This window comes from Triturus cristatus, chromosome 6 (genome assembly GCF_964204655.1).
Source record: "Triturus cristatus chromosome 6, aTriCri1.1, whole genome shotgun sequence".
NCBI lineage: Eukaryota > Metazoa > Chordata > Amphibia > Caudata > Salamandridae > Triturus > Triturus cristatus.
This window is the reverse complement of record NC_140589.1, coordinates 217,649,130-217,669,915: the sequence shown is the minus strand read 5'-3', so window position 1 is coordinate 217,669,915 and position 20,786 is coordinate 217,649,130. Positions and strand designations below refer to the sequence as shown.

The following is a 20,786-nucleotide window of genomic DNA, read 5'->3' as shown; positions in this document are numbered from 1 at the left end:
AGCAGTGCAAACCAATACATGTGTACTACACATGTATCTCTCCAGACAGAGGCTACCCCTCCTCACAGTTGTGATACATGGACATGCACAGGCATCATGTATCCACACAACACACAGATGGGTACTAAGTCCATTTCTCCAAACTGCTAACTGCACTACAAAAGGGGTCTAAAGTAAATCACATAGTACTACCAAAACAACCTGCAGGTGAATTATTTAAACTTCACAACCTTTCTTGCAGCAGTAAGCATTCAGCCCAACAAAACCATAAACAGCAATTAACAAATAATAGAAGTCAACATACACAAACTTACTGTTGGACCCGGTGTTTGAATCCCACACCGCGGCCACAAATGTTAGGGAAAGAAAGGGTCGCCTCTAGAGATAGCCCCCGCTCCACCCCCTTGGTAGCTTGGCACAAGCAGCCAGGCTTATTTTCAAGGCCAATGTGTAAAGTATTTGCACTTACACTCACAGCAACCCAATGATGAAACCACAAATAGACTCCACACAAGTTTCACAGAAAAATAAGTATATGTTTCTAAAAAGATATACGATGCGACCACACAATATTAAACCAACATATGTGTCAGGGTAATGCTCCCTATGGCCTATTATTCTGGAGCTAAACTAAAGAATCCTATGTAATCCTAATGTCGTCATATGCAGTTAGTTATGCCTCAATCAGGTACTTCACAACATAAGAATAATGCAGATCATAATCCGGCTATCTGGCGATTTGTACTGTCACTGTAAAGCAGTGCGTAATGCAACAACGTTGTAAACTGTTATGCCACCGTAATGCAATTCGTACGGTCCCCTTCAGATACTAGGTTAGGAAAAAGTAATGGAACGTGTAATACAGTTATCAGGCAGTTCATTAAGTGAAACTAATGCAATACGGAACACATCAGGCAGTTCGGTATGCAACACTAATGCAATATGTAATACGACAATCCGGCAGTTCGTGATGCAGGACTAAGACAAGGCGCAACATCTATCATGCAGTTTGTTATGCAAACCTAGTGCAATGCGTAACACACCTATCAGGCAGTTTGTTGTGCAGAAATAAGGCAATGCATCATACAATCATCAGATACTCAGTTATGCAGAAATAATGCAATATGTAATTTACTCCAGCACCGTTCACGGTGCCTCCGGCGGTCTCTCCGCCACTCGTGCTGGCTTGCGGTTAGTCTACGGCCACAGTTGCCCCTCCCCCCCACACGGGTAAGATATAACAGTGAATGCAGCTTCGCACTCCGGCCCCGCTGCTGCCACTCCTTTGGCACACGGGCCGCAGTCCGAGCCAAAGCAGAGGCTTGCGCTGTAGGACAGAGAAAGAGGCCAAGAGCGTCTACCTCCGAGCCCACACCCCAGGAGTCGACACACGTTACCGGGGGGAAGGGGTGGGGGGGCGAACCAACTCTCCTCTCCTCATCCAGCGACTTGGGCCTCCGATGCAATCTCTCTGAATTTCTGGGCAATGGGAAGATCTCAGGCTGCACACTACACCCGCACTCAGAGTGAATGAGACTCACTGGAAGTCCGGGTGCACGATAACCAGACAACTCCTCACGAGGGTCTCAGGCTGAACATGACACCTGCACGCAGCGTCGCCGAGACACTTGATCTTCTGGTGCCCATGGTCACAGGGCACAACTTGCGCAGGTCTCAGGCGGTATAAAAGCACACGCACTTCGCGGCGCTTAGACACTTGATCTTCGGGTGCCCCCGATCACAGGGCACCTCTGGCGAGGGTCTCAGGCTGCAAAACAGCACACGCACACAGCGTCGCTGAGACACTTGCCCTTCTGGTGCGCACTATCACGGGTCAATCCACACGAAAGTCTCAGGCGGCACCAAGCACACGGCGTCGCTGAGACTTTCTTGGCTTCCCGGTTCACACGATCACAGGACAATCCTCTCGAGGGACTTAGGCTGCACCACACACACACACACACACACGCTGAGTCTTGTTTGGAACTCCAGGTGCCCGAGATCACAGGGCACAACTTACGAAGGTCTCAGGCTAGACAGAGCCCACGCACACAGCATATCGGAGAGTCGTCTCTGGAAACTTATGTTCCTGTGTTCCCAAACAGGGAGCCAGCTCACCTCAGGCCCTTGAGGTTAGTTACTTCAGGACACAGCACACAGAAAAGTCCTTCAAGCAGGGGGACACAGCAGCATCCCTTTAGCCTTTCCTTGGCTGAAACAGCAAACTGCAGGCTAACCCCAGATCACACAGCAAGAGCAGTCCTATCCATCAGTCTCTTCAGTTGTTTCTTCCTTGGCAAAGGTCCCCTTGACCACGAAGTAGCTCCAATCTTGTTCACACTTGATCAAGCCATTCTCCCAAGGTTCAGGGGCTTCAGCTCGTATAGTTATACCCCTCAATGGCTTTGAAGTCTTTGTGTAACAGGGGGCACTGACCCCGGCTCAAACCAGTTCTGGGTGCCTCCCTACCAGTGACCACCTTCTTCCTTTGATTAGTGGGGGTCTGGATTCTCAATCACTCAGCAGGAGATGGGACAATTGTTTTATAGCACCAGTCAAGACCTCTTCGCCTCTAGGCTACTCCACCCCTAAACTCCAAATGCAGGTCAGCCTGTGCGGTCTCACCTCCTCCCCTGGGTCAAGACATTCCTCAGATCCTATCGCTTTCAAATCCAGCCAGGCAATCCACAACCAAGCAGAGACACACAAATGTTTAAAGCACAAAAACCTCGCCACTTCTGAAAGAGGGGCTTACAAACACATGATGCAGAAACCATCTTCATAAAAAGATGTGTTATTGGGGGTGAGTTCAGGCATACTAAACTTCACCTTTCCATCTTAAGCCTTTGGGGAGAGGCTGGAAAACGTATTACACAGCCTTCCCATTATATTCTAATGGGCAAGATGGCCTTTCAGCAGTGAAAACGAAATGGAGATTATTTCACTGCCAGGACATGGTACACACTTTGGTACATGTCCCACCTTTCACATGCACTGCACCCTGTCCAAGGGGTACTCTAGACCTACCATAGGGGTGCCTGATGTGTATGGAAAGGAAGGGCAGGGTCTGGTTAAGTGCGTGCACTTACCAGAACAACATGGCAGTTTAGGAAACTGAGCGCAGGCCCTGCAATGGCAGGCCTGAGTTCCCTTTATCAAGGCTACTTGAGTGTGTGGCACAATAAGTGCTGCAGGCCCACAAGTACCATTTGCATTACTATCCCTGGCACACCTACGCATCTTACTAGGGACTTCACTAGTAATACAACATACCAATCATGGACAACCAATTACCATTACACTGTACTTAGGGAGCACTTGCACTTTGACACTGTTTAGCAGTGGCAAATTGTCCAAAGCATCTAAGTTGGCAACATGTCAGAAAAAAGGTCTAGGGGAAAAGCAAAAAAAAAGTTTAGGGAACTTTAGCCAAAAGGGCCAAGTTCCACACTTACTAACATGCATTAGCAGAAGGTGTATATAACACACGACAATACGCAAGAATCAGCAACCAAGATGTCCCACAACCTAATGCATCAGTTATTGGGACAAAAGGTCATTTATAAACAGAAGTACATAGAATAATACTACATACAAGCCAAATAATCATGCTGATGAATCAATGGTAGGTTATAGTTTAACAGTTCAGTTGGATAAATGACAGGCAGACGATGTCTCAACTTTATGGCACAGTATACCCTCAAACAATAATTTCAATTGCTAAGTCCTTGGATATAGGACTACTGTGCTTTCTAAATTAATCCGTAGGCTTTGTGTAGTCTTTTTTTCAACATCTTCAGACCTGTCCCAATCAAATGTCAGCTCATCGCTCCCCTTCACGACGTCTTACGTTAACACAACCAGCGTCTCAAATATGATGGACAGGTCTGGAAACACAACCATGTGTGAAGCTCCTTCACAAGCAAGTTGCGCTGCCATACAAACAGAACCGCTTCTGGTGCTGACCAACTCAAAGAGGAAAGCCTCTATTTACCTGGTGCCGCGCATTGTCACAAGACCTCTTGATCATCTACATCCAGCGCTAGCAGGCGCAGTGTCATTTTTTTTAGGACACTATACATTTGGTGCCATGAAATATGCAGATTGCACACACGAATCTTCAAAGGCATGGACTAGCCTATGCCACAGCCATCCTAATTGAGAAAGCCTACTGCGCTCTCGCCACCGCTTCTCCTTATGTCACAATTTAATGCATTTCTGCCTGATGCTCCAAGGGTCATTTCAAAACTATACTTACTGTAAGTAATAAGATTCTACTGTCACCACAGCGTCGTCCATATATTTTCATAGCATTGCCCTTCTTAGGCCCATAAAGAGGGACCAGTCTTCTCAGTTTATAAATCCCCATAGCCAGAACTTCACCGCCCACCTCACTAGGCTTCTCCTTCCCAGTAGCTGAGCTGACACCACTTGATGGTGGATTCAAGTATGGGCGGCATCAAGCTAGTACTCCATGGTCACAGGGCAATCCTTCTCACAACAACCTTCTCCATGACGTGTTGCAAAAATTTTCAAGGCGGAGGGCAGGATCTTCATACAAGAGCCACTCAATTAAGATCTTTATTTCATGTTAGACCCTTAGGTTACAGAAACAGAAGATATGTCCTCTCAGAACTTCATCCTTCATGTAACTGTCTCTTAGATATACCCTCATATAACATACCAATACATCATTCACTCTCACCCTTTCAGACACTAGCTTAGACATCCAGGAAATGGGGAATCACAGAATACTACGGATGGGTATCTGCCCTTTGCCACAAGATCAATCTTGACTAGTGAAAGCCTTCTGCAAAGCGTAAATCCTTTAATGAAATGTTTCTATAACGTTTGAATTCTACATCAGCGAGTTAAAATGTCGACATTGCTGATTTATACAATGCGCTACATAACTAGATTTTTGGTTCTATGTCGTCCCCTCAAACTTCCCCAAACTGTTGCTTTTGGAAACATCAGGAAGTAGTACATTTGAAGAAAGAAAAAAAAAACAACAACACCACATGAACACTGCAACCCAGAATCATTTATTTATTTTACTCTCAAAGCTTCCGTCGGTCATGGGGGTGGTGAGGACGGGAGAACAACATGTTTAAACTTTGTTTTTAATCAAGCATCATGGTACAACAATAGTTCGAATTTGTCGGCCTATATAAACGGTCTTCCAAAATGTATGCTGGAAAGTCGACCACCCAACCAAGTCCTACACATCCCAACCACGACCTCCGCTAAACCATACCCCGGTAATTAGTTTCGTACTTTTGCATGTAAAATGTGTAGAATAGAAATTGATGCCATGAACCACATAAAAGCTGCATTATTTCTCAGAAAAATGACGACATCTAGACCAGACAACTACAACCCGCGAACTAACGCAGGGGCATAAAATACACAGACTAGACATATCGGCTTCACACTCTGAAAGTGTAGCCCTCGTGCAACATCGGATAGAAAATGAAACCAAGTGACGGAAATTTGCAAGTTTTTCTGGCGTATATGTATAGTCTATGAAACGCCCCTTCGCAAATTTTAGGTCATGCAATTGATCCCTAAAACACAGATCATTCATGTTTTGTTCAAAAGATACTCCTAGGAAGTCATAGGTTGGAAATCCACTTCCTCTCTACCAAACTATGCAAAATTGGTACCTTAGTTAAAGTAACCCAGGTGCATTCGCCGTTCTTTATGTGTTAAAGATGCTGCCCTTGCCGGCGTTACTCACATTATCGTCCCCGGATAGGTCGGGGTTGCTATTCTCATCGCTGCTAAGCTTCTGTGTCTTGCCCGGAATCTCGCTGTTTCCCGCCAGAGCCGCCCCGCTCTCGGACATGTTCCGCTTCCTAGACTGCCTCCCGGACTCGGTTCAATCAATGGCGGCCATGCAGCCGCTGCTGCAAAACCTAGCAGTCTATCGACACAGAAATATGACAAGAACAAGCCCGGCGGTCGGCGGAGCGTGGCGCACGCGCGCGCTTGGGGGCGTGTGCATCTGCGCTTCTCAGAAGCGCGTCCACAGACCCCGATCGCTGCGCGTGCCCCGCTCTGTCTCCCTTGAGAGGCATCACGGTAACAATAGTTCTCGTTGGCGGCAGCGCTTTGCGCTGCAACGCCGGCGAGACCTAAAAATAACCTGGTTCCCCAGCTCGGCAGCTCTGGCCATTACACCACATCCTCTCCCCACTTGTAGGGTTTCATGGCGTCTGTTTTAGGCGGCGCTAACAGGAGAAATGGGCTGGTAGAAGCTGCCTCCTGACGAGAGCCCCGGCACTTATTATTTTACAAATTAACCACTGGACAAAACACGTTGCAAGTGAGTGATGTCATTAAGTGTGTTTAATATCTTTAAACCTTGTGTGAATGGTCAGTGTGTTCATGCATGCCTGGAGAAACATGCAGAATAAAAGGACACACTTCACGTACAATTGCACAAACTTCTCCTTTGACAGCCAGGACAACGCCACGAGGCATGTGAGTTTGCCAACCTACTCAAGCACTTGAACAGCTTGGCATATCTCGTGGGTGGATTGTGCCATTCCAGAACTAGGGAACAGAATGGCAAAGATTCAAGCAGTCTGAGAAATGTCTCCGACCAGTCTCATGCGCAAAGGAGGAGGTCGTAAACCAAATGTCTATTTGCAGACACAACATAAGCACAATAACAGGATACAGATAATTCTGTGGGTTGGTTCCTGCAGACATTAAAGGTTCCCGGTTGACGCATTGTGCCACTGCAGGTGAACAGATCTCTGCAAGGAAGGGCAGCATAGGAGAAGGCAGATTCAGGGATTACAGATTCAGTTATCACTATGTCCCATAAAGATACTGCAATTTCTAATTTCACTTGCCAGTCCATAAGCAGTATCAGCAAATTAGACAGCACAGGACTAATTGACTAGTGCTAGGTATTCCTTTTATGTTTCAACACTTATAATTTGATGATATTGATGATAATAATAAAGGACTTACTCCAGAAATCTCACCTACCCAAATTCAGGGCTTGGTTAGCCTTTCCCTTTGCATTGTGTTTCTTATGCGCCTGCATTGATAATGGCAAAATCAAAACCATAAGCATCAGAAGAGAGTGAAGAAACTGATGCTGGACATGCTACTCATGGCTGGCTTGTGGGGCCAGAAGAGCTCTCATTACATACAGCTTTGTACCACTGATTCTTTAAATCTGTCACCTACAGGTCACAATTACATATTTCAGCAACAGACAAATAAACCCATTGAGCTATTTTCTGAAGCTTTATTGTCCTGTGCTGACTCCTTTGTCCGTTGAGCCTTTGCCCACAGCAATATACAGAACAGTCCGACTTCCCATCAAATATTTGACTTAATTTGAAAACAAATCAGGACAGCAAATCAGAAATACAAGCGCTGTAGATTGTCTCTTGTTGTGTGCATTCATATGCAACTATTAGGGGATTTGCAACACTTTCAGTTGTATGCATGAAATCCATATAAATGTCCAAGCTTCCTTCAAATGCTGTATAAGAAGTCCTGAGGATTGGAAATAGACAGACATTATGGAAAAGTAAATATGGTTAGACCTGGGTGATCTTTTTTTTTCAAACCTTGAACCACCTACATTTCTAGGTGATTGTGTGTTTTAATGGTGGCTAGATTTGCAGAAAGCTGATATCCCCAGTGGATGTATGACGTTACAACGCACACTTTTACAACGCATGCACTTACAACGCATTTTTTACAACGCATAATCCATTACAACGCACTACACTTACAACGCATGACACTACAACGCATTTTTAAAAAATACCTTTACAACGCATACCATTACAATGCATAATATTACATTGCATTTAAGGTAAGTATTAGATAGTATAGGGGTAAAAATTACTATTCTAACTCCAGAGGGTGCAACAGTAGGGTAAGTGTTGGATAGTATAGGGGTAAAAATTACTATTCTAACTCCAGGGGGTGCAACAGTAGGGTAAGTGTTGGATAGTATAGGGGTAAAAATTACTATTCTAACTCCAGGGGGTGCAACAGTAGGGTAAGTGTTGGATAGTATAGGGGTAAAAATTACTATTCTAACTCCAGGGGGTGCAACAGTAGGGTAAGTGTTGGATAGTATAGGGGTAAAAATTACTATTCTAACTCCAGGGGGTGCAACAGTAGGGTAAGTGTTGGATAGTATAGGGGTAAAAATTACTATTCTAACTCCAGGGGGTGCTACAGTAGGGTAAGTGTTGGATAGTATAGGGGTAAAAATTACTATTCTAACTCCAGAGGGTGCAACAGTAGGGTAAGTGTTGGATAGTATAGGGGTAAAAATTACTATTCTAACTCCAGGGGGTGCAACAGTAGGGTAAGTGTTGGATAGTATAGGGGTAAAAATTACTATTCTAACTCCAGGGGGTGCAACAGTAGGGTAAGTGTTGGATAGTATAGGGGTAAAAATTACTATTCTAACTCCAGGGGGTGCAACAGTAGGGTAAGTGTTGGATAGTATAGGGGTAAAAATTACTATTCTAACTCCAGGGGGTGCAACAGTAGGGTAAGTGTTGGAAAGTGTAGTGTAATATTATGCGTTGTAATGGTAGGCGTTGTAATGGAATGCGTTGTAAAGGTAGTTTTTAAAAATGCGTTGTAGTGTCATGCGTTGTAAGTGTAGTGCGTTGTAATGGATTATGCGTTGTAAAAAATGCGTTGTAAGTGTAGTGCGTTGTAACAATTGCGTTGTAAAGGTTGTTCCCCATCCCCAGTTATTGTTCAAAAATATATAATAATTCTTGATTACGGTTTCATGGTTGAGGGTAAGCCGCACAAGGCTTTGCATACGTTCAGATTGTACAAACTCACCAATGCCACCTGCTTTGACCCCACCACACTGGAATGTCTGTCTAAGTAAAGGAAGAAGATAGTCCATACGTTATGCCTATACAGCTATGGACAAAGCACAAATGGAATGTGTTACATGGCTGCGAATGGATGTAGAGAAATGACAGTAACAGATCTATCCATGCTTGGCCCAAGGTGGCAGATAGACTCCTCCTTGTGTTACTGAGGCATTCATAATGTTGCTTATAGCTAGAGTGAATAAATCTGAACTTTCATTAATAAAAAGATAGGTTGCCTCTTACGCGTTAACTGTATGCACATTCCATTGTGTGCAGCCAGAGGGAAATGGCCTTATAATGCGGGCTGAGCTACGCGTGCTGTTTTCCCACAAGCTGGGGGGGGGGGGGGCGTTTTTAGGTCTCGCCTGACTGGCGAGACTTATTGAGAGGGCTCCAAAAAGTGCTACCAGGCCAGCCTAGAGCTACAGTGCATGTGCGCTTTACCGCGATTACTTTCACGTCCACGGCCGTACGGCCGCTTTGATGTTTGATCGCTTGGCATAGCCAATAGGTCTCGCTTTTGGGACCTTATAAGTATTTAGTTAGGCAACTGTTGCATGGCTAAATACTTATAAGGTCCCAAAGGCGAGACCTATTGGCTATGCCAATGCTTGTTAGGGGTGGGGTCAATTTTAGGGTTCAGGGCTGGGGGGTTGGGGTACTTCTTTTGGACGGGGCAGGATAGTTTTAAGGGTAGTACATGGTCAGTTTGAGGATGCAGAATGGAGGGTCAGGGTAGTTTTTTGGGGCAGGGACTGAGTGTTAGGGCTTAGGCTGAAGGGTCAGGGTAGGGTTAAGGGTTGGGGCAGGGTTGAATACCAGGTGGGGTGTTAGGTGGTAGGGCACTGGCCAGGTACGCTGATATATGAAATTGATCACGCATATCCCTTCAGCAAAAATGTGTTTACGATGAAATTTGTTGTAAAGGCTTGCGTGGTAAAAAAGCAGTCGTAGTTCAGACCGCATTGTTAAGGTATTCGTGGTTTAGGCATGCATGGTTGTATCATACAACCCAGTCTGATGTAGCTGTGGTGGGTTTGGGGGTTTGAATGAGGAGGAGAGAGCACAAGAACAGTAATGTGATGGCCTGACATGTAGGACAATTCATTAAGAAATAACAATTACTATTCTCTGCAGTATGAAGTGTGGTAATTTGGGACAAAATAGGTCAGCAAATACTATTTATTTGGGCATATCTAGGAGCACACTTACATGTGCAAATGTGGTGGAGAAAACATTACCACTTTTGGGGTATTTACAACCTTCTTAATAGCCACCTGCAGCCCCTCCCTTAGGTTCTCAACTATAGCTCTGCATTTCTGTGAAAGGAGATTTAGAGTTTCGGATGGGCAACTTAGTTTCGTTGTGCATCTGTGTGACACAGGTGCAAGTGTGGTTGTGAGTGGAGTGCAATGCTGCTACCCCATCATCCTTTCCTCTTCTTGCAACTAACACATTTTTTTAAGGTCATGCCCCCAATTCAAATTAGACCTGCTTATTTCCCAGATCTTTCTGAAAAGTTTGCCAACACATCTAGGTCATATTAGCAATTGTTTTCCCATTCTGGGCTAAGACCTTTCAGAAGCGAATAATCAGAAGTGCATTGATACTATTATTTTGAACAAACCAACCAAATGTGTATCTCTTTTTCTGTTCGCCAATAAATTTACAGATTTTTTGATGTTGACTTTATGAAAAGTGATTAATGACATCAAATATTGGCACTATAACAAATGTTGCTAGAGCACTAGCTTTTTAATATGTAGATGAATAAATTCAGAATGTGTTTCTTAACAATTTATCTTTCCATTGAATGAATAAAAACTAAATAGAACCATTCATTTTATTTTAGACACACTCTGAAATGATTCACAGTTCCTTCACAAGAAGTTGGAGACAAAAACATGAAGGTGAGTGAATAAAATTTAACTATATCACACATCCTTTAATTTCAGGTTATTTGTCAAATTAAGAAATCTTAATTTTTCACATATATAGAAAATCATTCTTAAAGTTTTCCTTAGCAACCCCTAAGCTAGTGCTGATGAATGCTGGAGTTTCCGAATGCAAAGACTGCCTAGTCTTGATTCCTCTTCACACCTCTTCCCACCCTAAACATCCTGTTCATCTCATTATTGCAGTTTGTTTTCCTACACAAAATTCAAAATCACTGTCTCCAGAACCACCAGTACAAATTGGGCACTGGCCATAGTAAAAGTTGTCATATTGCTGTATGTTCGAAAAACATCAAGTATCGAATATCAGAATTGTATTTTGTATTCCTGTGTATTCTGGGACTTTTTAATGCCTAATTTAGTATTTTGCTGTCCTAGACATAGTGGCGATAATAGTCTTGCTAGTAATCAATGAGAACTAGCTCTTGTTTAAATTGTTTGTATGTCTGCGGGTGGGGGAAAAAACCATTAGGTTTTTATGAAGGCCCTCACCCACCAACCTAGTTGGTGGCATGCTTCATCATTGGGCCCCACCCGAGGTACCGAGTGTACCTCAGGTGTGCTTCGACGCCAGATTACTGCGGAGCGTTTTTTTTTGGTTCGTGAGGGTGCTGTAGGTGTGCTCTGAGTGAGGTTTAAAATACTGTCCTGGGAGTCCCAAAGACTGTTTTAATGGTGGGCTCCAGGCAGTCAATAAAAACAAAGGCTATCGGACGTGCACGGTAGGCTTATGGCCTCCGACGTCCTGTGCGGTCAACTAGTTTCAGCCAGGCCTTTTCTTCTACTGGCCTTCGTCAGGACCTTATATGTGTGGGGTGTTACAGGGGTTGTTATGAGTTTGTCAGTGCCCTGTGTGTAAAGCGCACGCTACGGTGCTTATATGTGCAAGAGGTGTTTCCTCTTGGGTTGTACACCTGATTATAGCGAACAACTCAGCATGGAGCTCAGCCGGGGGCCAGGACCCTATGCACTTGCGCAAAGTCGCTGGACCCTCAATGAACCTGTTGTCCGGGCAGAGGCTCCGTGAGAGATAATAGTCTTGCACCATGTGTGTCTGGCCGAAGCATGGGTGTGCCATAACTACTCAAATACCTCCACCCTAGAAACCTCCAATCAGGGTAGTGCCTCTTCCCACAGGAAGTGGTCACTAAAGAGTGTAGATACCCTGAAGGTAGATAGCCCATTGGCTAATACCTGTACCCCCTTGTAATGCCCCAAAATTCAGTATTTAGGTGGCTCGCTGATACCTGAACCTCAGCTTCATCGGACCAAAGAAGATCAGGACAAAGAAGATCCCCTGCACGAGAATTGAAGCCCTGCTGCAGAAGAAAAGGGCAACAAATGCTGGCCGCTGAAGAAGAACTCAACAATTGCTGCTGCTGTGTCATCCTGAAACCTGCAAGGCTCCAAGAACCACAGAGTACCGCCAGCCTTCGAGAAATTGTTGAGAATCTCCTTTGGAGTGAAGGTACACCGTAGGCACCGATCCCGTAAAGTCTGGCTTGTCTACTTGTTGCTCCCCGACGACCTCGACATAGCACCGTGGCAAGAAGAGGTATTACAGCTCCGGAAGGTGAGATCTACCAAGTTTGGAGGCACCAGGACCTACTGGAGCTGCGGTGTACCAATAACCAGGGTATCGGACCCCCACAGTAAAAATCAAGAAGAAGAGTTCACACCGGACTCCCAAAGCACCAGAAGCAAGCACCTGCCAAGGGACTTTGAGAAAAGTATATAAATATATACATACATATATATAGATATACATATATATATTCACTGAAAAAAGCATAGGTTTCAGTGACGTTATAGTTAGCTGGACATTTCACTCTTACAAAACCATAGAAATTCCACCGTTATAGTTAGTTCAGCTAACTATCACTAGCGCACCCGCAATGCACTGCTCATGACGTCACATATTACATCATTTATGACATGGTCAGTGACATCACTGATGACATCATCCAGTGACTGTGTGTTTCTGTAAAGTTTAAATATGTAAAGTTTAAAATATTTTTTATATTTATATATATGCCAAGGTGTATTGAAGAATGAGAACGAGTGGGTGTATAAGTGTTTGAATGGATGATTTAGTAAGTGCATGACTGTCTGTATAAGTGATCAATTAAACGTGTCTTAGTAAATGAATGAGTTAGTCACTAAACTGTGTAAATGTCTGTATCAGTCTGTCAGTTGGTGTGTAAGCAGTTGCATGGGTTGGTGAGTAGCTAAATGAGTGTGTATATGGGTTATTGATTGGTTGTCTGAGTATCTGTATGGGTGCCAGAGTGTCTGTGTGGGTGGGTGGGGTGTGTGTGACTCCATGCATGGATATAAAAGTGGAGGATTCAGTGGGTGTATGGGTTGAAGAGTGCATCTGTGAAGGGCGGTATGGATGGGTGAGTGTGTGTGTGGTTGTGTTTGTGAGTGAATGGATGTCTCAGTGGTACATGTGTGAGTAACTACATATGTGAAAGGCAGTATATGTGAGTGATGGAGTATATAAATGAACTATATGTGAGAGTGAGTGATTGTGAGAGTGGCTGTATGGATGAGTGTGTGGTTGTATCAGTGATTGTATAAGCGAGTAAGTATGTGTTTGTGTCTGTATGAATAAGTGAGCTTGTTTTTGAATAACTGTATAGGTGTGTGAATGGAAGTGTGATTGATCTTTTGCATGACTGAATAGGTGTGTGAGTAATGCTATGGATGAGTGGTGGTGTGTGAGTGTCTGTATAGGTGTATGAGTACATATGATAGTGCTGTATTAATGAGTGACTGCATGTATGAGTGACTGTATGGGTGAATGAGCAGATGTGTGTGAAGACCTAGGAATCAGTGAGTGGGTATGTAGTAACTGGTATTGGTGTGTCTATTGTTTCGAAAATGGTAGTCTGTATTTTAGAGTAGGTGTATCAAAGGTTATATTAGGGTGTGAGGAGGTGCTTCAGATTATCACGTGGATGATGTCATCAGTGATGTCATTTGAGATGTCATCAGTGATATCATCAGTGATGTCACTGACCATGTCATGAATGATATAATATGTGACGTCATGAGCAGCAGTGCATTGCAGGTGCGCGAATTAAAGTTAGCTGAACTAACTATAATGGTGGAATTTCTATGGTTTTGTAAGAGTGAAATGTCCAGCTAACTATACCGTCCCTGAAACCTATGTTTTTTTCAGTGAATTTCTAAGATTTTTTAAATGCTAATTTCTAACTATAACGTACCTCAAACCTATGGTTATTTCAGTGAATTTCAATGGTTTTTTAAATGCTAATTTCCAACTATAACACCACTATTAAGTCCCCTTGAATCCTGAAGGTCCCTGGTGGCCAAGTAGCCCACCAGGTACATCCAGTAAATGCCACAGAGCTGCGTTTCAGAGAGGTGTTCTGAGGCCATGCCCCTTTGTACACCATGCTGAAAACACGGCTTCAGGCACACTGCTGCTCAGAGGATGAAACCCACTTGTGTCTTGAGGTCCTCAGGACACAAGAGGACATCATCACCCAACCAGCAGTGCAACAGAAGCTGCGTTTGCAGAGTGGTGTAAAAAGGGGCATGGCCTCGGAGCACCTGTCTGCAACGCAGCCCTGTGTAATTTACAAGACGTACCTGGTGGACTAGTTGGCCCCCAGGGACCCTCAAGATTGAAGGGGAATTAATCCCCCAACTTAAAACGCACCACAGGGGCACGTTTTAAGTTGGGTGACTAAGTCCCCTTGAATCCTGAGGGTCCCTGAGGGCCAACTAGCCCACCAGCTACCTCCAGTAAGCGCCACAGAGCTGCCTTGCAGAGTGGTGTAAAAAGGGGCGTGACCTCAGACCACCACTCCCTGGCACTTACTGGAGGTACCTCCAGGGACCCCCAGTATTTAAGAGGAAATAATTCCCCAACTTAAAACGCGCCGCAGGGCGTGTTTGCAGAGTGTTGCTGGGAGGGGTCTTTTTTTTTTGGGAAGGGGGGCTGTGTGCCCCGCCTTCTTTTTCCTTTTTTTGGGCCCTGGGGACCTGATCCCCCAGGGCCTGACCCCTTTTTAAAAAAAACACAACTAATCTAAACGGAAACTCGTTTCCAATTTCCCCTGGGCATGGCCACATATAATATTTTTTTTAAGGAGGGGGGCTGTGTGACCCCCCTCCTGAGGCCTCTATTGGTACCGGGGATCCCATCCCCGGGGCCGGCCTTTATTTAATTAATTGTTTTACTTTATTTTTGGGGAGGGGGGCCGCGTGGCCCCCCTCCTGGACCACTTCTGGCCCCGGGGACCCCATCCCCGGGGCCTGGCCAACCTTTTTTAAATTTATTTTTGGGAGAGGGGCCACGTGGCCCCCCTCCTCAGGCCAATTATGGCCCTCAGAGGAACCCATCCCCCGGGGCTGGCCTGTCTTTAATTTGATCTTTTTAAAAAAAATTCATGGGGACGGGGGCTGCGTGGCCCCCCTCCCGGGCCACTTCTGGCCCTGGGGGCCCCATCTCCGAGGCCTGGCTACTTTGTTGGGGACCATGGGGGTAGCCCCATTGCCCCAAGGGTCCCTGCCGGCATTGCTTATCTACCTGGGGAGCTGCTAACATGCAGCTCCCGTGTGGAAAAGCAATCTGCTTTGCTTCGTTGTAGCGAGAGCAGGTTTCCCTGCTCTTGCTACAATGAAGCAAAGCGGAGTTTGCAAATACAGGGCGGGAACTGCACGGCTCCCTCCCTGTCTTTGCAAACAGCAGTGTCCCGGGGTGGGAACTCCGGGACACTGCAGGAGCCGGGAATACAACTAGAAACACAAAAGTGGGTCCCTGGATATCCGAATATAGGGAGAGGAGGGCAGGGAAAATACAAGGAACAACAACATCAAACCTCTCCCTTTCAATTAATTAATTAGTAGTGGTACATCCTAGATAAGAAACAACATCATTGTCCCACAAGCCGATATTATATTCATGTTTTATTTATCAAAAATACTTTTTTTATAATTTCATATATAAATTCATTTGTATTAAATTCTTTACTGTACATACTACAAGTAACACAGCCCCACAATAACATGACACACAATATGGGAGAACAATAAGACACCACACAACAAATACATACCAAACAAACCATACATAAATCAAATGAACAAGAAACAAAAATGCACACAGCAACCTATATACAACCAAAGTTACAAAACAAGCAATCCATAAATCATTTCAAAAGAACAGCCAGCGCCGACGCTCGTTTCGGAGTGGAACATTTGGCCAGCAGTTCCAGGTGCCGGCCCTGGGGGGTCCCCTGGGCCATGGAGGGCTCCAGGAGGGGGGCCGCGCAGCCCCCCTCCCAACATGTGCACAGCCCCAGGGAGGTGGTGGTCCCCAGGGCTCGGGGGTCCGTAACGGACCCCCACATTTGCATCTTAGTGGCCAGGGGAGGTGGCGGTCCCCTGGGGCGTGTGGGGGGGGGGCTCGAGACCCCCCACACAGGTTATTTTTTAATTAAAAAAAGAAGCCCCAGGGGGTAGCGGTTCCCCAGGCTGTGGGGAGGCTGTGTGCCCCCGTGAATATTTGACAATAGCCCTGGGGGGGTGGCAGTCCCCGCAGCTTGGGGGGACCTTGGAGGCCCCCCACAAATTAAACAAGCCCTGGGGCATGGCGGTCCCCCGGGGATGCGGGAGGGCCGCATGCCCTCCCGCATATTAGAAACAGCCCTGGGGAGGTGGTGGTCCCTAGGGCTGTGTACTACCTCCCTGGGGCTGCGGGGGCCCCCGCGGGCCCCCAAAATTAATGGATAATGCTCCCGGGTCATGGCCCACCCGGGGTCTTATAGAAAACGAAGCGCGAAAGCCCACGCTTCATTTTTTTAAAATAATTTCGGTGGGATTCGTGACCCGAACGCGATTTCCACTAAAATTGTTTTTAAAAATGCTTTTTTTGGCCCTGGGGGTCCTTGTGGGACCCCCTGAGCAGGCCTGGGGGTCTGGGTGATTCTACCCTGCCCCCTTAACTTGTTTTTCACCTTTGTTTTTACTGTTTTCTTGTGACTCGGTTCTACCGAGTTACAAGATGGCTGCCAACATTTCCTGGTTTGGAGTGTTGGCAGCCAATCACAGTGAAGCTCGTGGTCGGGAGGGTTCGCGAATCCACCGTGTCCCTAGATATCGAAACATTTATTTTGGGAATTTCTCAGCAACTACTGATTGGATTTACACCATTTATAAAAAGGACGCTTTCTGAACCAAGGGCTACCATTTTGCCAAAGTTGGGATCATTCCGTTCAGCAGGTCGGGCTGTAGCCGTGTCTAAAGTTTCCCATGGAAAATAATATGGGGAAAACACGTTTTGTGACCCCCCTTTTTCTCTCGGCCCCCACTTCACAAATCACCCCGAAACTTTCAAGACAGGAGCTGACTGGAGCGCCCCACTAGTTTTGAGAATTTCGCAAAGATTCGTCACACAACGCCAAAGTTATTAGGAAAATAAAAAATGCTTTTCCTATGGAAAATAGGTCCTAACTACAACTACCTAGGTCATATATATATATATATATATATATATATATATATATATATATATATATATATATATTTATATATATAGCAAAAACAAGGAGTTCATGGTACTCCCAAGGTCCGGTGCACTCACGGGGTATGTGTCGGCTATAAAACATCCGCAGACGCGTTTCTGGCTCTTGCCGTCATCAGTGCGGAAAAGCCGTCAATAAAAACATCCCCTCGCCTGCCGCTGTTAGAACGAAAACTCTGTGAGTGATATTTATATATATATATATATATATATATATATATATATATATATACACACACACACATATATGTACATATATATAAATATATGTGTGTGTGTATACATATATCTATAAATATATGATCACTGAAAAAAATTAAGTATAAAGTGGCGTAATAATTAGGAAATTGAATTAAAAAAACATAGAAATCCACTGAAAATAACAAAGGTTACAGGGGAGTTATAGCTAGGAAATAGACGTTATAGTCGCCAGCAGTTAGGACTAATGCTAAACATTCCACAACAGTGTACTGAATGAAAACATGTGGAGAGAACTACACCCAGCTCAAATCATTTAGCTGCACCAGAGGTCCTTCAACGAATGCCCCGCAACAACACAAAAGATTGGAGAAGGATGATTGGAGTGGAATAGATTGAGTCGGGGAGAGTGAAGTGGGATAGACTGGGGTAGATTAGAGTGAGGTCGATTGGGGTAAATTCGGAATGGGGTGGATTGGAGTGTATTGGGGTAGATTGGAGCAGAGTGGGGTAGAATTGAGTAGAGTGCTGTAGAGGGAAAGTGGGGTAGATCTGAGAGAAAGAGGGGTAGATTAGAGTGGGGTAGGGTTGATTGGTTTAGAATGAGCAGAGTGTAATAGTTCAGTGTGGAGTGGAGTGGGGTAGATTGGAGTGAAGTGGGATAGTTTGGATCATATTGGAGTGGAGTGGACTGGGGTAGATTGGAGTGGAGTGGGGTCAATCAGGTTAGTGTTAGATTGAGGTGAGGAAGATTGATGGGAGTGGTGTGGAGTGGACTAGGGTGGGATGGGGAGTTGTGGAGTGGGATGGGGTAGATTGATGTGTTTTGATCATATCCAAATATTTGTTTCCACCACGCTCCAGAATTCCCAAAAACTTTGCTTTACTTGCACTAATTCTGATATATTCTCAAACATCAGCACAGTTCATTTTTTTTGTTGTGTGCTAGAAAAACAATACATCCTTCTCCCTCTGTCTTACATGGGTACACAGCACGATTTTCACATAAATTTGCTCACTTTGATGTCAGAGAAAGAATAAAAAACAGTACTCTCTCTGGAAGAGAAAGCCTGACATTTGACCTCCATCTTATAATGCACAGCAAATGTGACAAGATAAGAACAAGAATTAAAGCTCTGTCTACAAATAGTGAGTTTGTGGACAATAAACAAGGATTTGGGTAACGGAAGGGACAAACTCATGCAGAACAACCTAAAGCAAACAAAGCCAGCAAGTAGAAAGCCAGAAAATTTGAGTTACAAACCACAAACCCAATGGTAAGCAACAGGTGGAATGTGCCATCTAGTAGGCTTCAACCTTTAAATGGAAAACTCTGTGGCTTTTAATGGCCTCAAAAGGAACTTATAACAACAGGAAAACCACCATGAGGGATTTTTCCGAGTTGTGGCCCAGACTTACTTTAGGCCGCAAACGTATGTTTATAATTGAAAAAGACTCCATTTATGCCTGCCTGCTATACATGAACCAATCCCTATTAAGACTAAATGCTTTCACTACTGTGTAATCATATGCACAACTGTGCACAATAACATAGTAGTAAATCCCACAGTAGGTGTGGGAATGGTTAGAAGAAGGCATGGTTGGTCTAGAGAGGGTGTGCTGCCCACCAACTTGAGTTTGTGACAATTCAAAATCTCCTCTCCAGCTCTTAGCCACTATCGAAATGATTGGAAATTTGTTTTAAAAAAATGCGGAAGTAAATCACACTGGATATGTAAAGGAATGCCTGCAAACTTTAGGTGCAGAGGAAGACATTTTTTTCCATTGGGAAAAATATTTCCTATTAAGAAGAAAAAAAAAGGAAATTAAAAAGTATGAGTTTGCAGAACAGGCTTTCTTTCCACAGAATTTTTCAGCACGTGCAGCTACGAACTATGTAAATAGTAACTCTAAAAATGTCATATAATATTCTAAATAGTATGGCTGGAAACCTACAACTGGAGCAGCCTTCCTATGGTATGACTGGGAATGTATGGTTTTTTCGAAAGCTTCTAAATCTACACCTGTGTACAAGAGAGTGTGTGCATTTAAGAGTATTTCTTGTGAATCTTGTCCTTGAGTTCAGTTAATAAGTGGGAATGATAGGATTTCCAGAGGAGAAACAGGGCCCAGCGGACTGTGGGTTCTTAAAAACCACAACATAAGGAATTTGAGGTATATTTACAAAACAATGTCGGAGCACGGATCTGTGCCAAATTTGGAAGTGCTGCGCCTTGACATTTTTAAAATGCATGGATGCGCCGTATTCATATGAATACGGTGCAACCCTGTGTTTCCGCAGGTGCAAAAAAAGCTGCCTAGCTGCGCTGTGCATGCACTCTGCCGACGAGGTTTCGCAAGGGTGCCTGCTCTCCAGGTACAATTGGTTATGTGCACATGAACAATCAAAAATGGTGATTTGCTCTTTCTATGTGTGCTGCAGAATGCTGGATACATGGAAAGAGCAAAATACGAGGAGAAATTAATTTCTCCTCGTATCGCCATTCTATCACCTGGTATTCCATTGGCGCTGCTTTAGCCTTACAACTCTGGGGCAGCGTCAAAAATCAAGGGTGTTGTGGTGGAGAGTCCACAGCAACACCCATTGTACTCCCCTTTGCCGCAGAGTGCTGCGGCATAAAGGGACATATTTACAACGGGGTGTTAAGTCATGGTAAGTAGGAAATAGTGCTGCGCCACTGGATCATCAAATAAAAAAAGTGAAGCTCCTGTGGCAATAGGGGCGGGTAAATATGCCCCTTAGTAGTCAGAAGTCTTTTTAATTGTTTTTTTTCATGCATTGCATTAAAAAATTGTGTGCAAAAGTGCACTTCACCTGACCTTAAAAGTATGGATTTTCCATCTGCAGTTTGGATGGATGCATGTGGAAATCTGCAATTGTCGTAGTTTTTTTAATGTATTCTTTGAAATGTACTCAGTCCCAAGAAATGAGCTGATGTACCATAGAAGGTAACTGGGGGTTAACTCAGGGTAACACCTGCTACCACGTCTTAATCTTTGGCATCCTGACGCATCTCCTGGGCCCTGGGGTCTTGGGTCAGGAGCCTTGAAAGCAGCTGCAAGAACAGATAGCACAAAGGTAGCCCTGCCAAGTGCCAGCCATCTCGGGTTAGATTATCACAGTCTACTAATTTTCTTGCATCCCCCTTAGGCACTTCAAATTCCCACGCA

The 20,786-nt window shown here is 44.7% G+C and overlaps 1 protein-coding gene across 1 annotated transcript in view; it reads left to right on the top strand.

Annotated features, from left to right (window-relative positions):
- LOC146816671 (adhesion G protein-coupled receptor F2-like) overlaps nt 1–20,786 on the top strand; it is a 499,236-nt gene that overhangs the window by 7,965 nt on the left and 470,485 nt on the right. Inside the window, exon 2 of the mRNA XM_085609542.1 lies at nt 10,735–10,792. Coding sequence (XP_085465668.1) covers nt 10,735–10,792 — 58 coding nt within the window. The remainder of the gene's footprint in view (nt 1–10,734; nt 10,793–20,786) is intronic.